At 34.5% G+C, this 17,764-nt stretch overlaps 1 protein-coding gene across 8 annotated transcripts in view; it reads left to right on the top strand.

The window, feature by feature from the left end:
* Window positions 1-17,764, top strand: part of LOC144364809 (zinc finger X-chromosomal protein-like) — a 55,833-nt gene that overhangs the window by 21,544 nt on the left and 16,525 nt on the right. For 2 of the 8 annotated variants that reach the window (XM_078035422.1, XM_078035415.1), the window contains exons 1-2: window positions 3,959-6,207; window positions 14,617-14,705. In XM_078035422.1, coding sequence (XP_077891548.1) covers window positions 14,645-14,705 — 61 coding nt within the window. In that variant the 5' untranslated portion in view covers window positions 3,959-6,207; window positions 14,617-14,644. The other 6 variants (XM_078035420.1, XM_078035419.1, XM_078035417.1 and 3 more) reach the window with 5 other exon arrangements.

Genomic DNA, 17,764 nt, shown 5'->3' with positions numbered 1-17,764 from the left:
CTGGTGAAATTCTTAGATGTCATGAGGAACCTGTTATTAAGCACTGCAAGAAAAGCAATTCTTGTTAAATTTTAGTGAAGATCTTTACTGACTTGTGTTCTAGTGTTTTCTGATAGAAGTGATGTGTGATGTACTTGGATATAAGCTGAAAAAAATTTCTAAACAACACTTTGAAGTTGAAGCTTAGGTTCTTTTTGCTGTATAAAGTAAAATATCAGAAAGCAGATAATATGAGGTCAAAATTGTTAAAGACCTGGAACTTTAAGAATTGGAAAATTGTAGCTCATTTAAGCAAATTCTAAACTTTAAATAGTAAGGGAAACTGTGTACTTGAAGTAACATCAAGAGTGTGGCTGGCTACTAATTTGCAAATATACAAAATTCTAATTTATAGATCCAGTTAGCACACCATTTTAAATATTGATATTTTGAATTGACTCATACACAAAAAGGAAAAAAATAAATCAGATCTTTGAGATTCTTTAAGATGACCCAAAAGTAAGTAAGAGGTAATCTTAAATCAGAGACAAAATTTTAACCTTAATACTGTTGTGGTAGATTTTGGATCTAGATGGTACCCAAGAATTCTTTCATTCTGATTTGCTCCTTGGGAATGAGAGTATCTATTGTATATCTGTACTGCTACTGCGTCCTGGAAAAATAACTTTTCCATTTTGCCTGCTGCAGATTAAATTTACTTCAGGATGGATAGTAATTCACACATACTTGATTTAGATAAGAATTTGAAATTAAGAGTTATGATAATGAGTAAAGACTTTTCAGGACTAATAGACTGAATGTATTTTTTCATGTGAGAAAGGACTTGAATTTGAGGGAACCAGAGTAAAATATTATACATTGAAATGCCTGTCCTCCCATGCACTGAGTGGCAACCTGTAAAGACAAGTGGCATCTAGAACCCAGTAAACTTAGAGTGTGTCCTCTTTGGAAGTTTATAACGAGGTAATTAAAATAATAAGGGTGGGAAGGCTTGTTCCTACAACAAAGTAGAGAGAGAGATCAAGGACGAAAGGACTTCTGGCATTTAGTATTGTGAGAAAGAAAATAAATTTCTCATTTGAGCCACCCAGTAGTATTGTTATGGCAGTCCTCACAAACTCTTGTTTTCAAATTTTGGTGTATAACAGAATGAATTTCATATACTGAAGTGTGTTTCTTCAGAACTAATTTCTTTTCCTTCAGTAATGTGAAGGAAAAAACCCTTTTTCCCCATCATGTTCTGGAAAAAAACAAGTAATTTTTGTTGCTTTAAAACAGTATCAAAATCTTCATTTCTACTTAATACAGAGTACTTTATAATCTGACACATCAGATATGTGCATGAAGTACATAAAAATTTATCTTGTTTTGCAGTTAGGTATTTTGCATTCAGAATATATATTTTATAATTTTCTGCTTCTGCTTTCTGTTTAAATTTTTCTTCATTGTGTTTAACAACAAAACACTTTAGAAAGTTTCCACTCTTTCATTCATTTTTTTTTTCATCCTTACATAAAGGATTGAACCCAGGACCTCAGGCATTCTAGACAAATGCTAACCATAACCCAGGACCTCAGGCATTCTAGACAAATGCTAATCATACCACTTAGCCATATTCTAGGTCCCTTTTAACCATATTCACATTTTTGAGAAATAATGTTTAGAAAAAAATGTTTTGAGACATAGTCCCACTAATTGTCCTGGCTGGCCTCAATTTGTAATTCTCCTGCTTCAGCATCCTAAGTAGCTGGGATATAAGTGTGCACTACTACAACTAGCTTTCTATGGGATTCAAGGCAAGCACCAAGTATACATTTGGTACCTTATGTATTCCATAAATTCTATAGACCTTTCTTAATACTAAGGCAATTATCAGTGAAATCAATACAGATGCACAAGGCCCTGGTTTTATGCTTATCATTGGAAAAAAAATTAAAGGTCAGTAATGTTCTTTAAAACACAGGTAGCTAGGCTGTCTTGTGTGGTGGTATAAGTGGTAGAGCACTTGCCTACCATGTGTGAAGCCTTGGGTTGAAGAATCCCAATTAACACACATACACACAGAGCAACACAGTGGTGACACCAGCTGTAATCCCAGCAGCTCATGAGGCTAAGGCAGAAGCTAGCTTCAAGCAATTTAACAAGGCCCTAAGGCACTTCAAGGAGACCCTCTTCCTAAATAAAATAAAAAGGGCTGGGGATGTGGAAGGGCTCCTGATTTCAATCCCTGATGCCAAAAGAAAAAGCTACAAAGGAATGGGAAGACTTGTATATAACCCATGTATACATTGTGTTGAAATGAAGATCTCTTCTTTTTCAAGATTTAGGTTAAAAAAAAAAAAGTGTCACAATCTTTGTAAAAAAGTATCACTTGTCTGAACTATTCCTGTTCTTTTAAATTAGGAAGCCATACCCTTTTCTTTGTTTCTAGGTGCTTTACAGAAATGATCATTTAATGGTCTAATAATCATGAAGGGGCTGACAAGAAACTTAGCAGTGTTTGTTTGTTGAATGGATGCCTAAAATTTAATGAATTATGTGAGATTGCACCATATCATTAAATGTAGATCTTCAGGCCAGGAGCAGTGGCTCCAGTGGCTGAGGCAGTAGGATCCTGAGTTCAAAGCCAGTCTCAGTACTAAGCAACTCTGCAAGACCCTGTTTCTAAATAAAATACAAAATAAGGCTGGGCACATAGCTCAATGGTCAAGTGCCCCTGAGTTCAATCCCCAGTAATCCCCATCCCCCACCCAAAAAAAAGAGTAAATCTTTGAAAATACTTCAATACTAGTTATTTGAAAAGTATTATCTTTCAGTTATACATATTCTCAGTTTGAAAGAATTTTCTATAAAGATATTTACAATTTGGGGGAAACAGAGTAGTATTTTGAAAATTATGTTGTCAGGTTTTTTTTCAAGTATGTTGGCTTCCTTTTCTAAAACGTTTCATGATTTTAAGAAGACTGAAGGTAAGGATACGAATTCCAGTTTTGAAGAAAGGTATGGTAGAAAACTAAAATGCATGCCTTTACATTCATATTTTGCGCCTGTATGCTATTGGCTCTATTTTTATGTTGTTTGAATGTCTTTTTCTAACATTTAGATTTATAGTGAAGTGTAACATGCAAAAATCAAGATGTTGTCTAACAAGATAGTGTTGTAACTTTCTACTAGTAAGTTTAATAGTTTGGATTCCAGTGTGCGCCTGAAAAATTGAAAGTCACAACACAAAATACATGATTTTGGAATTGATCACTGTTGTCTGATCAACTTTCCCCAGACTTTTTTAAGAAAACCTTATAAGTAGTTTACACACACAAAAAAGAATTTAATAACAGTTTTAAGGAAAGGCAGGGAACGATGTTAAATCTTACATTATTCCCCCTGCACTGATGAAGGAAACATGGGTCTTAGGGCCTGCAAACAATTCAAGCTGGCAACAGGGGTCTGGACTGGAGCTCAGAGCGGTAAGTCTTTGGCAAGAGGACCCGGACCACGGATATGGTGGGGAATTGCCTAGATCGCCTGAATACCGCGGGTTCAGCGGACCCCCCGCGTGGACTTTACTGGCGGTCGAGGCCAGGGCGCGTGCCGCGCTGCAAGCGGAAGGGAGCGCGGAAGAGGGAAAGAACGTTGTGACTTAGGCCTCCAGAGACCTCGCCGCGGCGAGGCTGCTGGGCTCCCGGGTCGCGAAGCGCCTGTGGGACCCACCGGGCGGAGGAGGGGTCCATATACCCTTCCGCATTTTCCTGGGTCTCTCTCCCGGGCGGTGACGTGACGTGCTGACGGCGGGCCCGAGCCGGGTAGCTGGGCCGCTTTTTGTCAGCTCCGAGCTCGGCCCCTCCTCCCTCCCTCCGCCCTTCCCAGCAGCCGGAGCCCGGCCCAGTGCTCCAGAGAAAGGCCGTCGTGCAGCACCCGCCACCGTCCCTGATTGCTTGTACGCCGGTCTGGTGAGTCTCGGGTGTTGCCTTGGCCGTGGGGCCTAGTGCACGCGCAGCGGCCCGGTCCTGGCCTGGTCGGCGGCCCGCAAATCGCCCCTAGGCGCTAGGCCGGGCGGAATGGCGCGCGGCCCCAAGCAGGCCACGCGGAGGCCGCAATGCCTGGTTGTCCCTAGCGGCAGCGAAGACGCGCTCTTAAGAGGTTCTAGATTGGGGAGGGGCTGCCCGGTGTTCAAAGGATCTCTGGTGGGCACTACTGCGGACCACGGCCACCGCGCGGGGACTAGGCCTGGCTGGGAGGCGACGGGTGTAGGCCTGGAGTAAAGGCCGCGGACTGGCTGGGCGGATTTCGCAATGTAAATTTCGCGGGGGAGGGGGCAAGATGGCGGCGGCTCGGGCCTTAAGCGCTGAACGACTGGGCAAGTTGAGGGGTTGGAGGCGCGCCATCTTGAAGGAAGTGTCTGGGAAGAAAATTCCGCTATACTCTTTAGGGTGTGAAAGAACAGGCTGCGGCTGCTGGCTCCTAGCCCCGGATTCCCTGCGCGGAGACGTGTGCGCGCGCAGGGGCGTGCTCGCTCTTTTCTGTGCCCTCAACACTTGCTGCGGTGGGATTTCTGGCGCACTGTAGCCCTTCCTCCCGCCTCCAGTGCGTTTCTGCTGAGCAGCTGCAGTCTGCTATTACTCTGCCCAAGTTAGCTCTTTGCCCCAAGTCCCAGAGGCTTTCCTGTCTCACATGTAGACACCTTAGTTCTTGGGTCGGTGTCAGCAGTAAACCCCACAAAGTAAAACCATAAATGAGCATTAGAGTGACAGAGAAGGTGGATTTCCTCTTTAGTGGCATTTCGAATACATTAAAAAATAAAGTTTGGTAGTCATGATCTGTAGAAGAAAAGGGCAAGTTGTACAGCACGAAAGCAAAGGAGTAAAGCCTTTTTCCAACAACTGTATTTAAATAATTTGTAATCTTATGTACAGTTAATTTTTTTGCTTAGAAAAGATTGGAGAAGAGGCACATTTGCTTATTGGACAACTAAATGTATAAATGTGATTTGCTGTGCCTGAAATGGTATTATATTTAGTTAAAAAGTCTTAACTCCTCAAATATTTTTGATTGCATAATATTTGATTGCACTCAAAGCCCAGTGTTAGTTGATAGAAGATTGAAAAGAAAGATTCTTACACTGCAGACGTGAGGCAGAAAGTTCTTGTTGGGTGTTTAGAGGAGGAGGAGATTTCCATTTGGATCACCAGGGAAAGGTTTTAAATGGACAATGGAGTTTTGATAAGTTTATTGAAGAATAAGTAAGATTTGTTAGGCAGAGTTTGGAGAAGGAAAAGAAATATTACAATAGTGAAAGTCTTAAGCAATCTTCTTAGTTTGGCCAAACCTCATGATATAGATTGGAAAGTGGTGACATTTCCCACCAGAAAAGCTTGTGATTGAAAGTAGCAGAATGGTAGCACCCCTGAACAGAACTGAGCAGTTCTGACTCAAGTGGCTAGAACAGTTTCAAAGTTGAGGAATTATGAGAGTTAGTACCAAATTGACTTGTTTTTTCTCTACTTAAAAAATTAAGAATGTGTCTTTTTAGACAATCTCCTGGGTTGCTGCTGCTTGTCCATCCTCAAGTCTCACACCAAATGTCCATTTGCTCATAAGTATTGCACTCAAAATAGTAAGCAAGACTTTATTTACCCTGAATGGTTCAAAAACTACAACAATATTTAAGATTAAGAACAGGTTGAAAAAGTAATATCTGAACTTCGTAAGCTTTCAGTATTCTCAGGCAAATTTTGTCCTAACGGAAGTGGTTATGTGAGAAGAATAACTTTTCTATTATTCCTGAAGCCTCAAATCTGATGCTTTAACTTAGGAAAGTACTAGATGCAGATGGGCAAGGAAACACATAAAACAATTTTGGTTTTTTTCCTGTAATTTTATGATATGGAAACCAAGTTTTCAATTTTTCTAGACTAAAAGATCAAAGAAGTGATGCTTCATGAGCATACTGATGGAATCTGGAGATACTCAGGTGTATTATAACAATCACAGTTGAGAAGAAGCAGTGCATTGCAGAAGTCAAAGCAATTTGTTAATGCATTCTGTTTGTTGACTGTAGAAGTAGTTGCTTTTATATCTTAACAGCTAAAGAACTGTAAAGAAGATAGAATTATATTTTGCACAGTACAGCAGCAAAAAGATGTTCCAGGGCAGCAACAGTGGATTTCCGAGATTAAGGTTAAATTAAACTCAATCGTAAGATGACAGGTAAGTGTAAAACTTTAATGGAGTTTTATCAGAAATAGTTGGACTTTAATTGTTTACACACATAGGTTTGGGTTTTTAGGGGGGTTTTTTTGCCTAAGTGGTGAGCTTAATAATTGGAATAAGTGGTGTAATACCTTATTGACGTTATTTAGGACCAGCGAGGTGTTAGTTTTTAAAATTTAATGTATTTTTCAAGTGCTCCTTTCTTATTTTAATAAATGCAGTGTAGAGCTGATATAGCTCAGTTGGTAGAATGCTTTCCTGGCATACCCAAGGCCCTGGGTTCAATCCCCAGCACCACAAAAAGAAAATAAAATGCAGATTATTTTTCACTAATATTGTTTGTACTTGTGCATGCTAGAAACTAAAATTTCTGATTCAAGATCTTTGAAGTATCTTATTCCTAACATTTTTTTCTTTAATCAAACTGAAATGACTGACATCTAATGTAAATACTTGATCTCTTCTACTTTATGCTTTTCCTTTATTCTACCTAGATTCCTTTTTTTCTTCCTGTTCCTTTAGCTGAAGGGAAATTGCCCTCTGAAGTCACTTTCTTCTGTTATGTTCTTCTGTCTTTTGACATTTGTTATTTGTTATGTCCTACTGCCATTTGTTAGATATACTTACCTAACAAAAATCTTATGTTTCTATTTACTTCTACCAATACTTTTTTTTGTCCCACTTTTTTCCAAATTATATAATTCCAAAATTAGGAAACAGTTCAACAGTGTGTTAATTTGAGTATCAAAAAAATGCGTACTTCACAAACCTTGTGTGTTTTGTCTGCCTGCTGTGGTCTTACAATTTAAACGAAGGATATCCCTTGAGAATGAATCCTTTATCCTGTTATTTTCAGTTTTTCCATTATCCCCCCCCACACACACACACTTTTTTATTATTATTTGTTAATTTTAGGCATACCTGACAGAAGAGTATATTTTGAAATACAAAGATGGAATATAATTTATTCTAATTAGTATTCCACTCTTGTGATTATGCTTGATATGGCGTTTGACTAGTAGTGTACTTCTATATGAAAGTAGGAAATGTATATCCTAATTCATGTTACTAGTTCTCCCATTCTTTACTTTGTGCGTTATCATTTTTACCCTTTTATTTAGCATTTGAAGTTACTTACTGAACATTGCCTTCCCTACCTCATTGACAGCATCATTGACTGATACCAAATTTATTTTACAAATGGCATGTGCCCAGTAATATTCATTAAAAATACTTTTACATCAGAGTTCCTAAAATAGCTGTGTGCTTCATCTGTTTCTACTCTAAACTCTGAATTTTTCAGGCTTGTTCTTATAGAATAACTTAGATATTGTTTTAGCATTAAGTCTATTATAATCCAGTATTTTTTGAGGTCTTCCCTAAACTTTGAAAATCTTAATTATTTATTCCTCTTTGTATTTCTAGCAGAATGATTCAGCCCATGAACATTATTTATGAAAATATACTTGAATAATTTGAATTGAGAAATATATATGGAGTTTGAGTGGGTCTTCCTTGACTAGTCAGATACTATGTTCTAAATAGTATAAATATTAAGATGTATCATATCCATTTTATGTCCACATATGATCAAATCACAGAACTCAAGAACATTATTTTCTCTACCATGTCTTCATCTCAGTAGACAGGAATGTGAGCAGCCCATTCTTAAAGGAATAAAATTATTTTTCAAAGCAACATTTTAACAATATAGGTGCCTTAGAGCTATAAGATATGATGTGTAAATAATACATTGGAAGCCTATTTTGTGTGTGTGTGTGTGTGTGTGTGTGTGTGTGTGTGTGTGAATGTGAAGAAAGAGCGTAGGTCCTTTGACATGCTAGGTAAAATACTCTGCACCTGCCTACATCCCAGCCCTAAAACCTGGTTATCAAAAGGAATATTTGAAACAAAAACTTAAAAAATTTTTTTTAAATATTCTAAAAGTTAAAGTAACTAATAATATACTAAATATTTAAATTGTAAATTACCTTAAAGATGTTGAAAAGCCGCTACTCTGATGTAACAAAGTATAACATTTTGTTTGATGTTTACTTCTTACCTCTTCTTTTAAAAGAAATAATGTCCTGCAGATCCAATTAAAGAGCTGCCTCATTACTTCCCGTTTCTCTTTTTCCTCAGACCAGTATACCTATGTATGCCCAAGACAATTTATATTTTAATGTTCTATAAAGTTGATATTGTACATGTGATTTTATATATTATTTTTACTTCACTGAGTTTTTCAGACATAGACACATATATTTTCCATATATGACATGGATCTAGTTTGTTCTTGAAATGTGATTTGGATCCCTGGGAAGCTGTCACTGAGGGTGTCTGAGCAGCACACTTTTCATAAAAATACTAAAAAGTTATTTATCTTTCTTATTTTGATACTTCCATGAATATAGTGTACAGTGCAGTTTTGCTGAGACTACATGATAAATGACTTTTCAAAAACTCAATGACAGAAGGAAATAAGGAATCCATCTGACTTAGGAAGATGTTAAACAGACCTAGGATTCGTGGTGTACACCTATAATTCTAACAGCTCTGGAGGCTGAGAGCATCCATCCCTGAGTTCAGTCTACAGTACCCCCCGCCACCCCATGCTCTTTTCCAAAATAAAATAAAAGTTAGAGATTTGCAATAAAGTTAATTTTTTTAATTTCAAAAAATTTTCATTGTAAGTATTGTTTTTATGCTTTCATTTTGTGATTTATTAGTTTTAAGTGAAAAAATGTAATAAGTCTTTTAAAAATTATTTTGCTTAAATTTTTTAATGGTAAATAAATAATGATAGTATAACTTAGAGATAACATAATTGGATAGAGTGAGATGGTCATATCAATTTTATAGTTTAGTTCCCCATGGCTATATTATGGAACCAACCCAAGTGCCCTCCAACAGATGAATGGATAAAGAAAATGTAATAAATATACACAATGGAATATTATTAGGCCCTAATCAAAAATGGAGTTATGGCATCTGCAAGTAGATGGATGGAGCTGGAGACAATCATGTTAAGTGAAATAAGCCAGTCCCCCCAAAACCAGTGACCAAATGTTCTCTGATATGTGGATGCTATGTCAAAATAAACAGGAAAGGGAATTGGGGAGGAGAAGTCACTGGATTAGACAAAGGGGAATGAAGGTGAGGGGAAACAGGAATAGGAAAAACAGAAGAATGAATCCAGCATATCTTTCCTGTGGACATATAAGAAAATATAACCAGTGTTAACTCCATATCTTGTACAACCACAGAACCTGGAAGTTATACTCCATGTTTATATCATATGTCAAAATATATTCTGCTGCAGTATATAACTAAAAGTATAAATTTTTAAAAAAATTTAAAAAGCAAGAGACTCTGGAGTTCTTAAGTTTTTCAAATTTATAGAGCCCCAAGGTGAAAAAAATTGAGAGATCACTAATCTATTAATATTTTATTCAGGTTTATAAATATTATATGGTTTGTTTATCTATTAGGTTCAATTGGGTTGGTTGTGTACAACTCTGAAGCAGTGCTTCTGTGAACATCTTTATACATAATTTTCCTCTCTTGATTCAAGTGGAATTCATCTCTTGTAGTAAATTTCTAGTGTCAGCTTTGCTGTGAATTGTTAAATCATTTTCATAATGCTTGTACTTTGTTCCGACTAAATTGTGTAAATGAGTCTTTATATCATTGCCACAAATTTTAGTTTTTTCCAAATTTGGAGGGATAGAATGTTACATGTGTTAAGATTACTGTTGAGATTGAACTTTGCCACTTGCCCTTCTTGCCCCTGTATATTCAGTCTTTTTCTTTTTCAATAAATATTTACACAAAACTATTCTTGACCCAATATGCCCTTGGTTTGTTAATTTATTATATTGTTCTTAAGTTCCACATAAAAATGATTTACTGATTATATACATTGTAGGAATCTTTTTAGTCTGTGGCTTTCTTTATCCTTGTTTTTAGGGTGTTTTATTGAATAAGACTTAATTCAGAGAAATATCTTTAATTTTTTTTATAGCTTCTAATTTTAAGAAATTCTTTTTCTATCACAAAGTTATAAACAGTCTGGGGTTTTTTTGTTTGTTTGTTTTTTCTTCCTATAAATGTGTTTTCTTTTGATTGGCTGAAATCTAGGGCTTCATTCATGCTGGCCAAGCTATGGTTCATGGTCCTTGTACTTAGTTCCTACTAAATTGTACATGAGGCTCTATATCATTGACAAGAATTTAATTTTTTTGGCAACTTTTTTTTTTTTAAGAACATTAACCTAAAAATTTGGGTAGTATTCTAACCTTTTTAGTTAAGTCTTTTTCCATACTAGTAATAAAATTCAACTCATGGGGTGTGTCAGATTCTCTTATGTGTATTTTACGTTGGTTTTGGTCTCAGTATTTAGCCATGTAGAACAAAAGTTTTGATAAACATTGTCCTGTTGTCCCCATTCCCCCTATGCTATATGTTAAACCCATGCCTACTCAAGGTAAGGCAAGTATTCTTTGCTCAGCTGTCCTCCCAATCAATAAGTCTTTTATTTGTATTTCCATAACATCAGTTTTCATCACCTTCTAGATTGTTATCATAACAATATGTGTACAATTCTAAGATTTTTATTAATATATTAACATTTGCATATCAATTCCCCATGATAAGTTTTTGTGTTTTGTTTTTTAATATGTGAATCTGTAAGGTAGGAACTTATAAACAGGTGAAACAACTAAGTGGTGGAGCAGAATTTGAATTTCACTGTGTAGCCTTTGTTGACTGTATTTTGTATTTTTGCCATTGTGCATAGCAATTTCAAAATGTTATAACCACCATTTCTTACAGTTTATGATAGAAATTCTACTAATTATGCAATGTTACTGAAAAATAACAAGACAATAATACATACATCTTAAAATCAGAATATATTTCACAACTGAAAGAACAATGACACCTAGGTAGTGGTCTTGATGCGTTATCACTGTTCATAGTACTAATGAATTGTTCATTTTGACATCAGTTCAAATGAATTAGATCTTATCCGACAGTTTGCTAATGTGTCATGTGAATTGATCGTTTTGTTATCAACAAAATTTTGTTATTTTGTTATCAACAAAATTGTTATCGACAGAATTGCAGCCATTACTATCACTACAGATCAGATAGAATAATTTAACCTCAGAAAGTTGTAATAAATTTCAGAGTAACCAGAGTCTGGTTTGATTAAATTTATTGCTTAAAAAAGAATTGGATAATTGAGTGTCCACATTGAGTGTCCATTTATTGCCTATTCCTAACTTTGAAAAGAAGCTCCTTCGCATACATTTGTGTAGTCCTAGTTGAATGGTAGGAGAAAATGAATAAGTAAAACAATATTTTTCATCAAACAGGATTATCAGCATCGGGATAATCTTTTACTTGAAAGCAGATTCTACATATTAAGCATGTTTTTATTTAGCATGTTTCATCACTGGCGATCTCATTGTCCAGAGGACTATTGTTAGAAAGAAACAAAGGTTATACAGCTTTTGAGTAGAAATGTGAACCCAGGATAATCACATGAGTTAAATGAAGTTTATCAATTTCCTACATCAATTTCTTCCATTACATTTTTCTTTCTGATAGAATGATTATTTTAAACTCTATAAATTTAAGAACTGTAGTGCATGTAAGATAAAAATTCTAAATGATGACATAGTGTTGATTAGGCAGTGATTTTAAATGTGAGATTCTATTTATATATGTATACACGCATACTCATATTTTTACTATATTAAGAACACATTATTTAGCCATAGAGTGATTGTTTTGTGTTTGTCAAAAAAAAAGGTATTGAATTCCAGCTTTTCATCATGTATTGAGAATGTCATTAGGTTTCCTCTCTGAATATGGTCTATTGGCTTCTTCCTTCTCTTACTGAAAAATGTTACTTTATCAAGATCTGTGTTCTTGCTTAAAATAATGGTTGACATTTGCAAGCACTTGGCTTGGGTTTGATAAACAATAAGTTTGGGGTTGATATGAATAAATTTGATGTTTTGCTTTTTAATGATAATTGGTTTTATAGAAGAAATTGTGAGCACTCTTAATATTAGCATATTGGAATAGTGTAAAATAATTCTGAATTTTTTAAAAATTTATTTACTTATTTTGATGCTCTAGGATTTCCTATAGATTTAAAATGACCTGTTCCTGGGAACTGAACAGCAGCAACAAAAAATTCCCAGGAAACCATTTAGGCTTGAAGTTGTTTGAAAGGGTAACATAGTGTAATTTTCTCAAAATAGTTTTTACTAGAATTGGTGAAGTCTTATCTCTTTGATTTAATACTAGTAACTTAATGTTTCCAAATAGATCTGTTAAATTAATTTTTTTACCCTATACTGGCATAGATTATACATTCTATTACAAGTAGTTTCATTTTTTAAAATAATTATGATTTTTTTGTTTGTTTGTTTCAGTATTCATATTTGTATTGTTCAGTTTTTCTCCTTTGGCTAGTTGACTAGGTTTTAGGTTTTTTCCTCTCTTCTTAATACTTTATCCCACTAAAGGGCCAGGTTTGTTTTTTGGCTTCTTAATTTAACAAGTTACTTGAATCCTTAGCTTTGCTCCCTGTATGTATTCGTGACTGCAAAATAAATGCTTACAGTTATTCATCTTAGCTTTGTACCATAATTTCCTCATGTGCCAAATTCTGTTATAAGTTAGACAAGGTGGTATATGCTTACTGTTCCAGCTGTTCAGGAGGTTGATTAGTTCAAGACCATCCTGGGCAACATAATAATATTTCTCTCATAAAAAAAGAGAAATTCTGTTAGCAGTAGTTTTAATTAGCTTAAGTGTATATTTTTTCCTAGCATATAGGATAAATTTGTGTTTGAAGGATTGGAAAGTAATAAAGTTGATTGAGGAAGCCAGAATCCAAACAAGTGATTTTACAAAAAAATTTTAAAAAGCATATACTTTTCAAAAATTAATGTAGCAAAGAAGTAGTTTATTGTAGTGTTCCCAGGAGATAGTATGGAACAGATCAAGAGCTATAAAATTGTAAATTTTAAATATACTATTTTCTTGTTTCCCAAAAATATATATATAATTATATTTTTAACTTAGAATTATGTTTTTGCTGTTTTGAAAAGCAGAGGTCGCCTACCTTTCACCCAAGAACTAGGGATTGAACTCAGGGCTACATTTCTAGCCCTTTTATTTTTGTTTTGAGACATGGTCACCCTGAGTCCCAAGTAGTAGAATTATAGGATTCTATTACCATGTCCAGTAATGATGGAAGAATGATGTATTTCTTAGATTTCTCTATGCCTTATTTTTCTTAGAACTGCAAATTCTTCAACTATGACTTTTTTGCAGGAAGCTGATGATTTTAGTTTCTGTTCTTTGTAGTCATGAATTTTATAATTTAAGGAGGGAAGTGATTTTGAGATGATGTTCTATGCACTATTGTCAGCAAAAATAATAAAGTTAATAAAGCTACATATAGTAGCACAGTTAAAAGTGAATTAGGAAATAAGAGCTAAGAAAATCAATTAGGAGGGTTGTGTGTGTTCTGTACTTAAAACAAAGGTAAAAGAAATTCTAGATAACTTCAAAGGAAGTATGCAGGTTCTTTGTCATTATTTTTATATACTCTTTTTTTTTCTGAGCCTAAGCCAAGTTTGAAAAATGACATTATAAAATTCTTTAATTTCATTTGTTCATATATTTTACAAAAGCAGAACTTTGTTTTGAGCACTTTTTTTTTTTGTAGATAAGCCTCTTGAGCTTATTATGTGAATTCATTTTTATTACCTTATTGCTGGTACCATTTCAAATTTAACCTTAAGAATAAATTACAAAAATACAATAATACTTATTCACACATATATATACATCTAATGAGAAAGTCATTTTAAGAGACATCATTGGCTACAAAGATCTCAAATATTTATAATTAATGGGAAGTTTAAATTTCCATTTTATAATTTAGTGATCACAAGATTGGAGATTCTATTACATTTAAACATGTAATGAAGATTTATAGCAATTACTTCAATAGTCATAAAATGTGTTAATTCTTAATCCTTGGGTTGCTTCAGGCAACAGGGCCTCTGTGTGTGTATATGTGTGTGTATGTGTGTATGTAAGAAATGTTCTGTATATTCTCAGTAATTTATGTAAGAACTTAAGTTTTGTATATTTTATGTAAGATCACAATTAAAATAAATTTTGAAAACCCAATACACTCTCACCTGTTTGAGCTGCCCTTGTTCTATAGTTGGTGTATATATCACTGGAATATTTTGTGCCTTTTTCTTTTGTCTTGATAGATTATTGATAAATCAAGTAATTTGGACATTTCTAAATGTAAATACCATGTGATACAAAAAATTAATGTTGGGTATACTTTGTTCCCTGGTTTAGGAGCTGGGACTAATGAGCATTAAAGGCCATGGATGAAGATGAATTTGAATTGCAACCCCAAGAACCAAACTCGTTTTTTGATGGAATAGGTATAATTATTGGGTTGTTCTATTTCTCATCTCTTAGGTTTAGAGTTATTTGTCACAAGGGTGAATTCCCAAATAATCTGATACTGATTCATACTCTTATACCCTGTAATCCTTCCAAAGTCTCATAGCCAACTCAGTTTTGTTATGCTGTCTGTATTAAAATATTATTGTTAACTTCAGTTTTTTCTAATTTTCCCAGTTGTTCTAGGTACTGTTAAAAAAGTGTTCTAAGTGTGTTAATTTTATTTCCTTAGTAAGTAGTACATTTTTTACAGTTTCGCTAAACTAAAACAAAGCAAACATATATATATATCAGAATTCTGCATAATAGAAGTATACTTTGGACCAAATTAATTTTTTGTCATAAGGGAGAGATACCTATTTCTTCTTCCATACAGTGTATCAGCCAGGATAAGTTTTTGCTTTTAAAGGCTGTCCTTATTCCTTCTTGTACTCTGTGTGTGGCTCACTTAAGCAATAGTGATTATATTTTTTTTTACACTTTGAATCTCTCTGGTCTGTCCATATATCACATCACCTTAATCCCAGCCAGAAAACTGTGCATATGATTAGATTGGAGCCATTAACAGTGCATATGATTAGGTTGGAGCCATTAAAATAATCTCTCAATCTTAGGTTCATGTCCTTAGTCAGATCTGCAGAATTTCTTTTACCATATCACATACCATATACAGTATCTAGGACTGGGATATGGACATATTTTGGGGACTGTTCTATTTGTTGTTTTCTTTCTACTCATCAAACTTTTGTGTTCTTCCCAGATGTTAAATACATTGACCTTTTTCCAGGGTTCCCATTTTGAAAATAGAATCCAAAATAAGATAAGTGCATAAGTATCAAATAACATCAAAACCAACATCAGTTATTAAGTAAAACATGTAGGATGCAGTTCCACTTCATTTGTTGACCTATAGAACTAAAGTTTTATAAAGAACTATTTCTGACATACAGTGATAAGACAGATTAGGATGTTTGAGGCAAACTGGGTGAAATGGAAGGTAAAATGGGAGTCATCAGCATAAAGAAATTTTGAAATCTGCCTTATCACCTTCTGTATTTCTAGGCCTGATAATAGTTTTTTGTAGACTGTGGCTCCTTCTGAATCTGACTTATTTTTTTCATCAAATATAGCAGGCACTGTAGTCAAATAATTTTTCCACACTGTTTTCTGTCCCTGAAATTTTGGGAATCCTGTAGTCTTTATACTGTACTTTCTCTGATCCTTTCAATAGTAGGTAGCAATATTGCTGTTGGAATAAAATGTTCTTGTGTGTCATGGATATTTCTTGCATTAAGAAAGAGGCTTATCTACAATACTTTTTAAATCAGTTTAATTTCTGTATAAAACATCTTTTTTCTAAAAACACATCTTAATATGAAATTTCTTTTTTTACCTCTCCCACCTGTATAAGCTGAGAGAATTGCCCAAATTGTTGAGTTCTGTTGACTTTATTTAATGGCGCCCTCCACAATTAATATTTCTTTTTGAATTTTATTATAAACAGCAGGAAGAAACAAGGCCACATCTTCAACATTTTGCTGAAATTTCCTGAGTTGAATATCTGAGTTTATTTTAAAATTATACTTGACCTAAAATTATAGGACAAAATTTTGCTCTAAGGTCTGCCATTACAGAATAAAGATCTTTGTACTTTCTGTGCTCTTTAGTAAGCTGGTTCTCCCTTCCTTTTGAGAGCTTACAAACAGTTTTTCAAAGACTAGATTTCTGCTCTGAGTTTGTACAGGGAAGTATAGTATACACAGATTCTGAGTTCCTGTAGGATTTCTATACTTTGATCAATTCTTTCTTCTAGATTCTATTGGTTGTTAGCATTCATGTTTAAAAGAATGAAGCTTGTGTGTGTGTGTGTGATGTTTATTTTAAATATTTGTTTTTCAATTGTAGTTGGACACAGTACCTTCATTTTATTTATTTATTTATTTATTTATTTGTAGTGCTGAGGATGGCATCAAGGGCTTCACACATGCTAAGTGAGCGCTCTGCCACTGAGCCACAAACAAACAATCCCAGCCCCAACAAACATAGTCATTTGATACACAGTATTAACTTTCTAATAGTTTCTGTAGGTCAGAATTCCATGAAGGCCTGCTGGATCATCTACATTTTTTTCCCATGGGACTGAAATCAAGTGTCAACATAGTCAGGTTCCTTTCAAGGTCTCTGAGGATGAATTTCCAACTAATTTTGGTTGTTTACTGAAGGCATTTTCTTATGATAGCTGTCAGTTGAAAAATAGGTCTTTGATTCTTGTGTCTGCCTGTGTTTCTTAATGATTTCTGTATTGCAACTTCAGCAATAGCAAATTTGTTTTTTCCCATACTTAGAAATCCCTCTGACTTACTCTTCTCCTTCAGTTTTCTGATTCCACTTGTGTAAAGTTCTCTGCTTTTAAAAGAAATTTATTTTATCAGATTGGGCTCAAATTATCCAGAATAGTCAATTTTAGTTTATGAACTGAACTACACTGGTAGTCTATGAGATCTGAGACACAACTGTGATGTTTAATGTAGGATTTAGTGCTATTTTGTGAACAATTTTTGTAGGAGGAAGTCAGGTTGATTTGATGGGGTAATGAGAAAAATCTACTATTCACACCACCTTTTCTTTATGCCAGTTAACCAGTTGCTACAACATAGTCCAGGCTTTACTTTTTCACTCTTCATCTGTAGTGTTGGAACTATTTTCTTCACTCTTGGTTTGGGTCTTGGATCATATCATTTCTTTCTTCTTTGTTGCTAGTAGATAATTTTTGATCCTTTGTTTTTCATTGTTCCTACTTCTACAATTTTTGAGTTTTATATATTCCCAAAAGGAGACTACTCACCATATAGATGGACTCTTTCTGACTTTCCCCAAAATATGTTCATAGTTTCAGATTAACAAGCATTCTGAATATGTAACATTTAAAGCATTCTGAATATGTAACATTTAAATTGTTGCATACTAGATTTTATTGTTCGTACTTTGTGGTTTTAATGATTTTATTAATTGAATCATAAGTGATTTATGTTTGTGT

This window comes from Ictidomys tridecemlineatus, chromosome Y (genome assembly GCF_052094955.1).
Source record: "Ictidomys tridecemlineatus isolate mIctTri1 chromosome Y, mIctTri1.hap1, whole genome shotgun sequence".
NCBI lineage: Eukaryota > Metazoa > Chordata > Mammalia > Rodentia > Sciuridae > Ictidomys > Ictidomys tridecemlineatus.
Note: the sequence above shows the minus strand (reverse complement) of the source record. Positions and strands in the feature narration are given on the sequence as shown.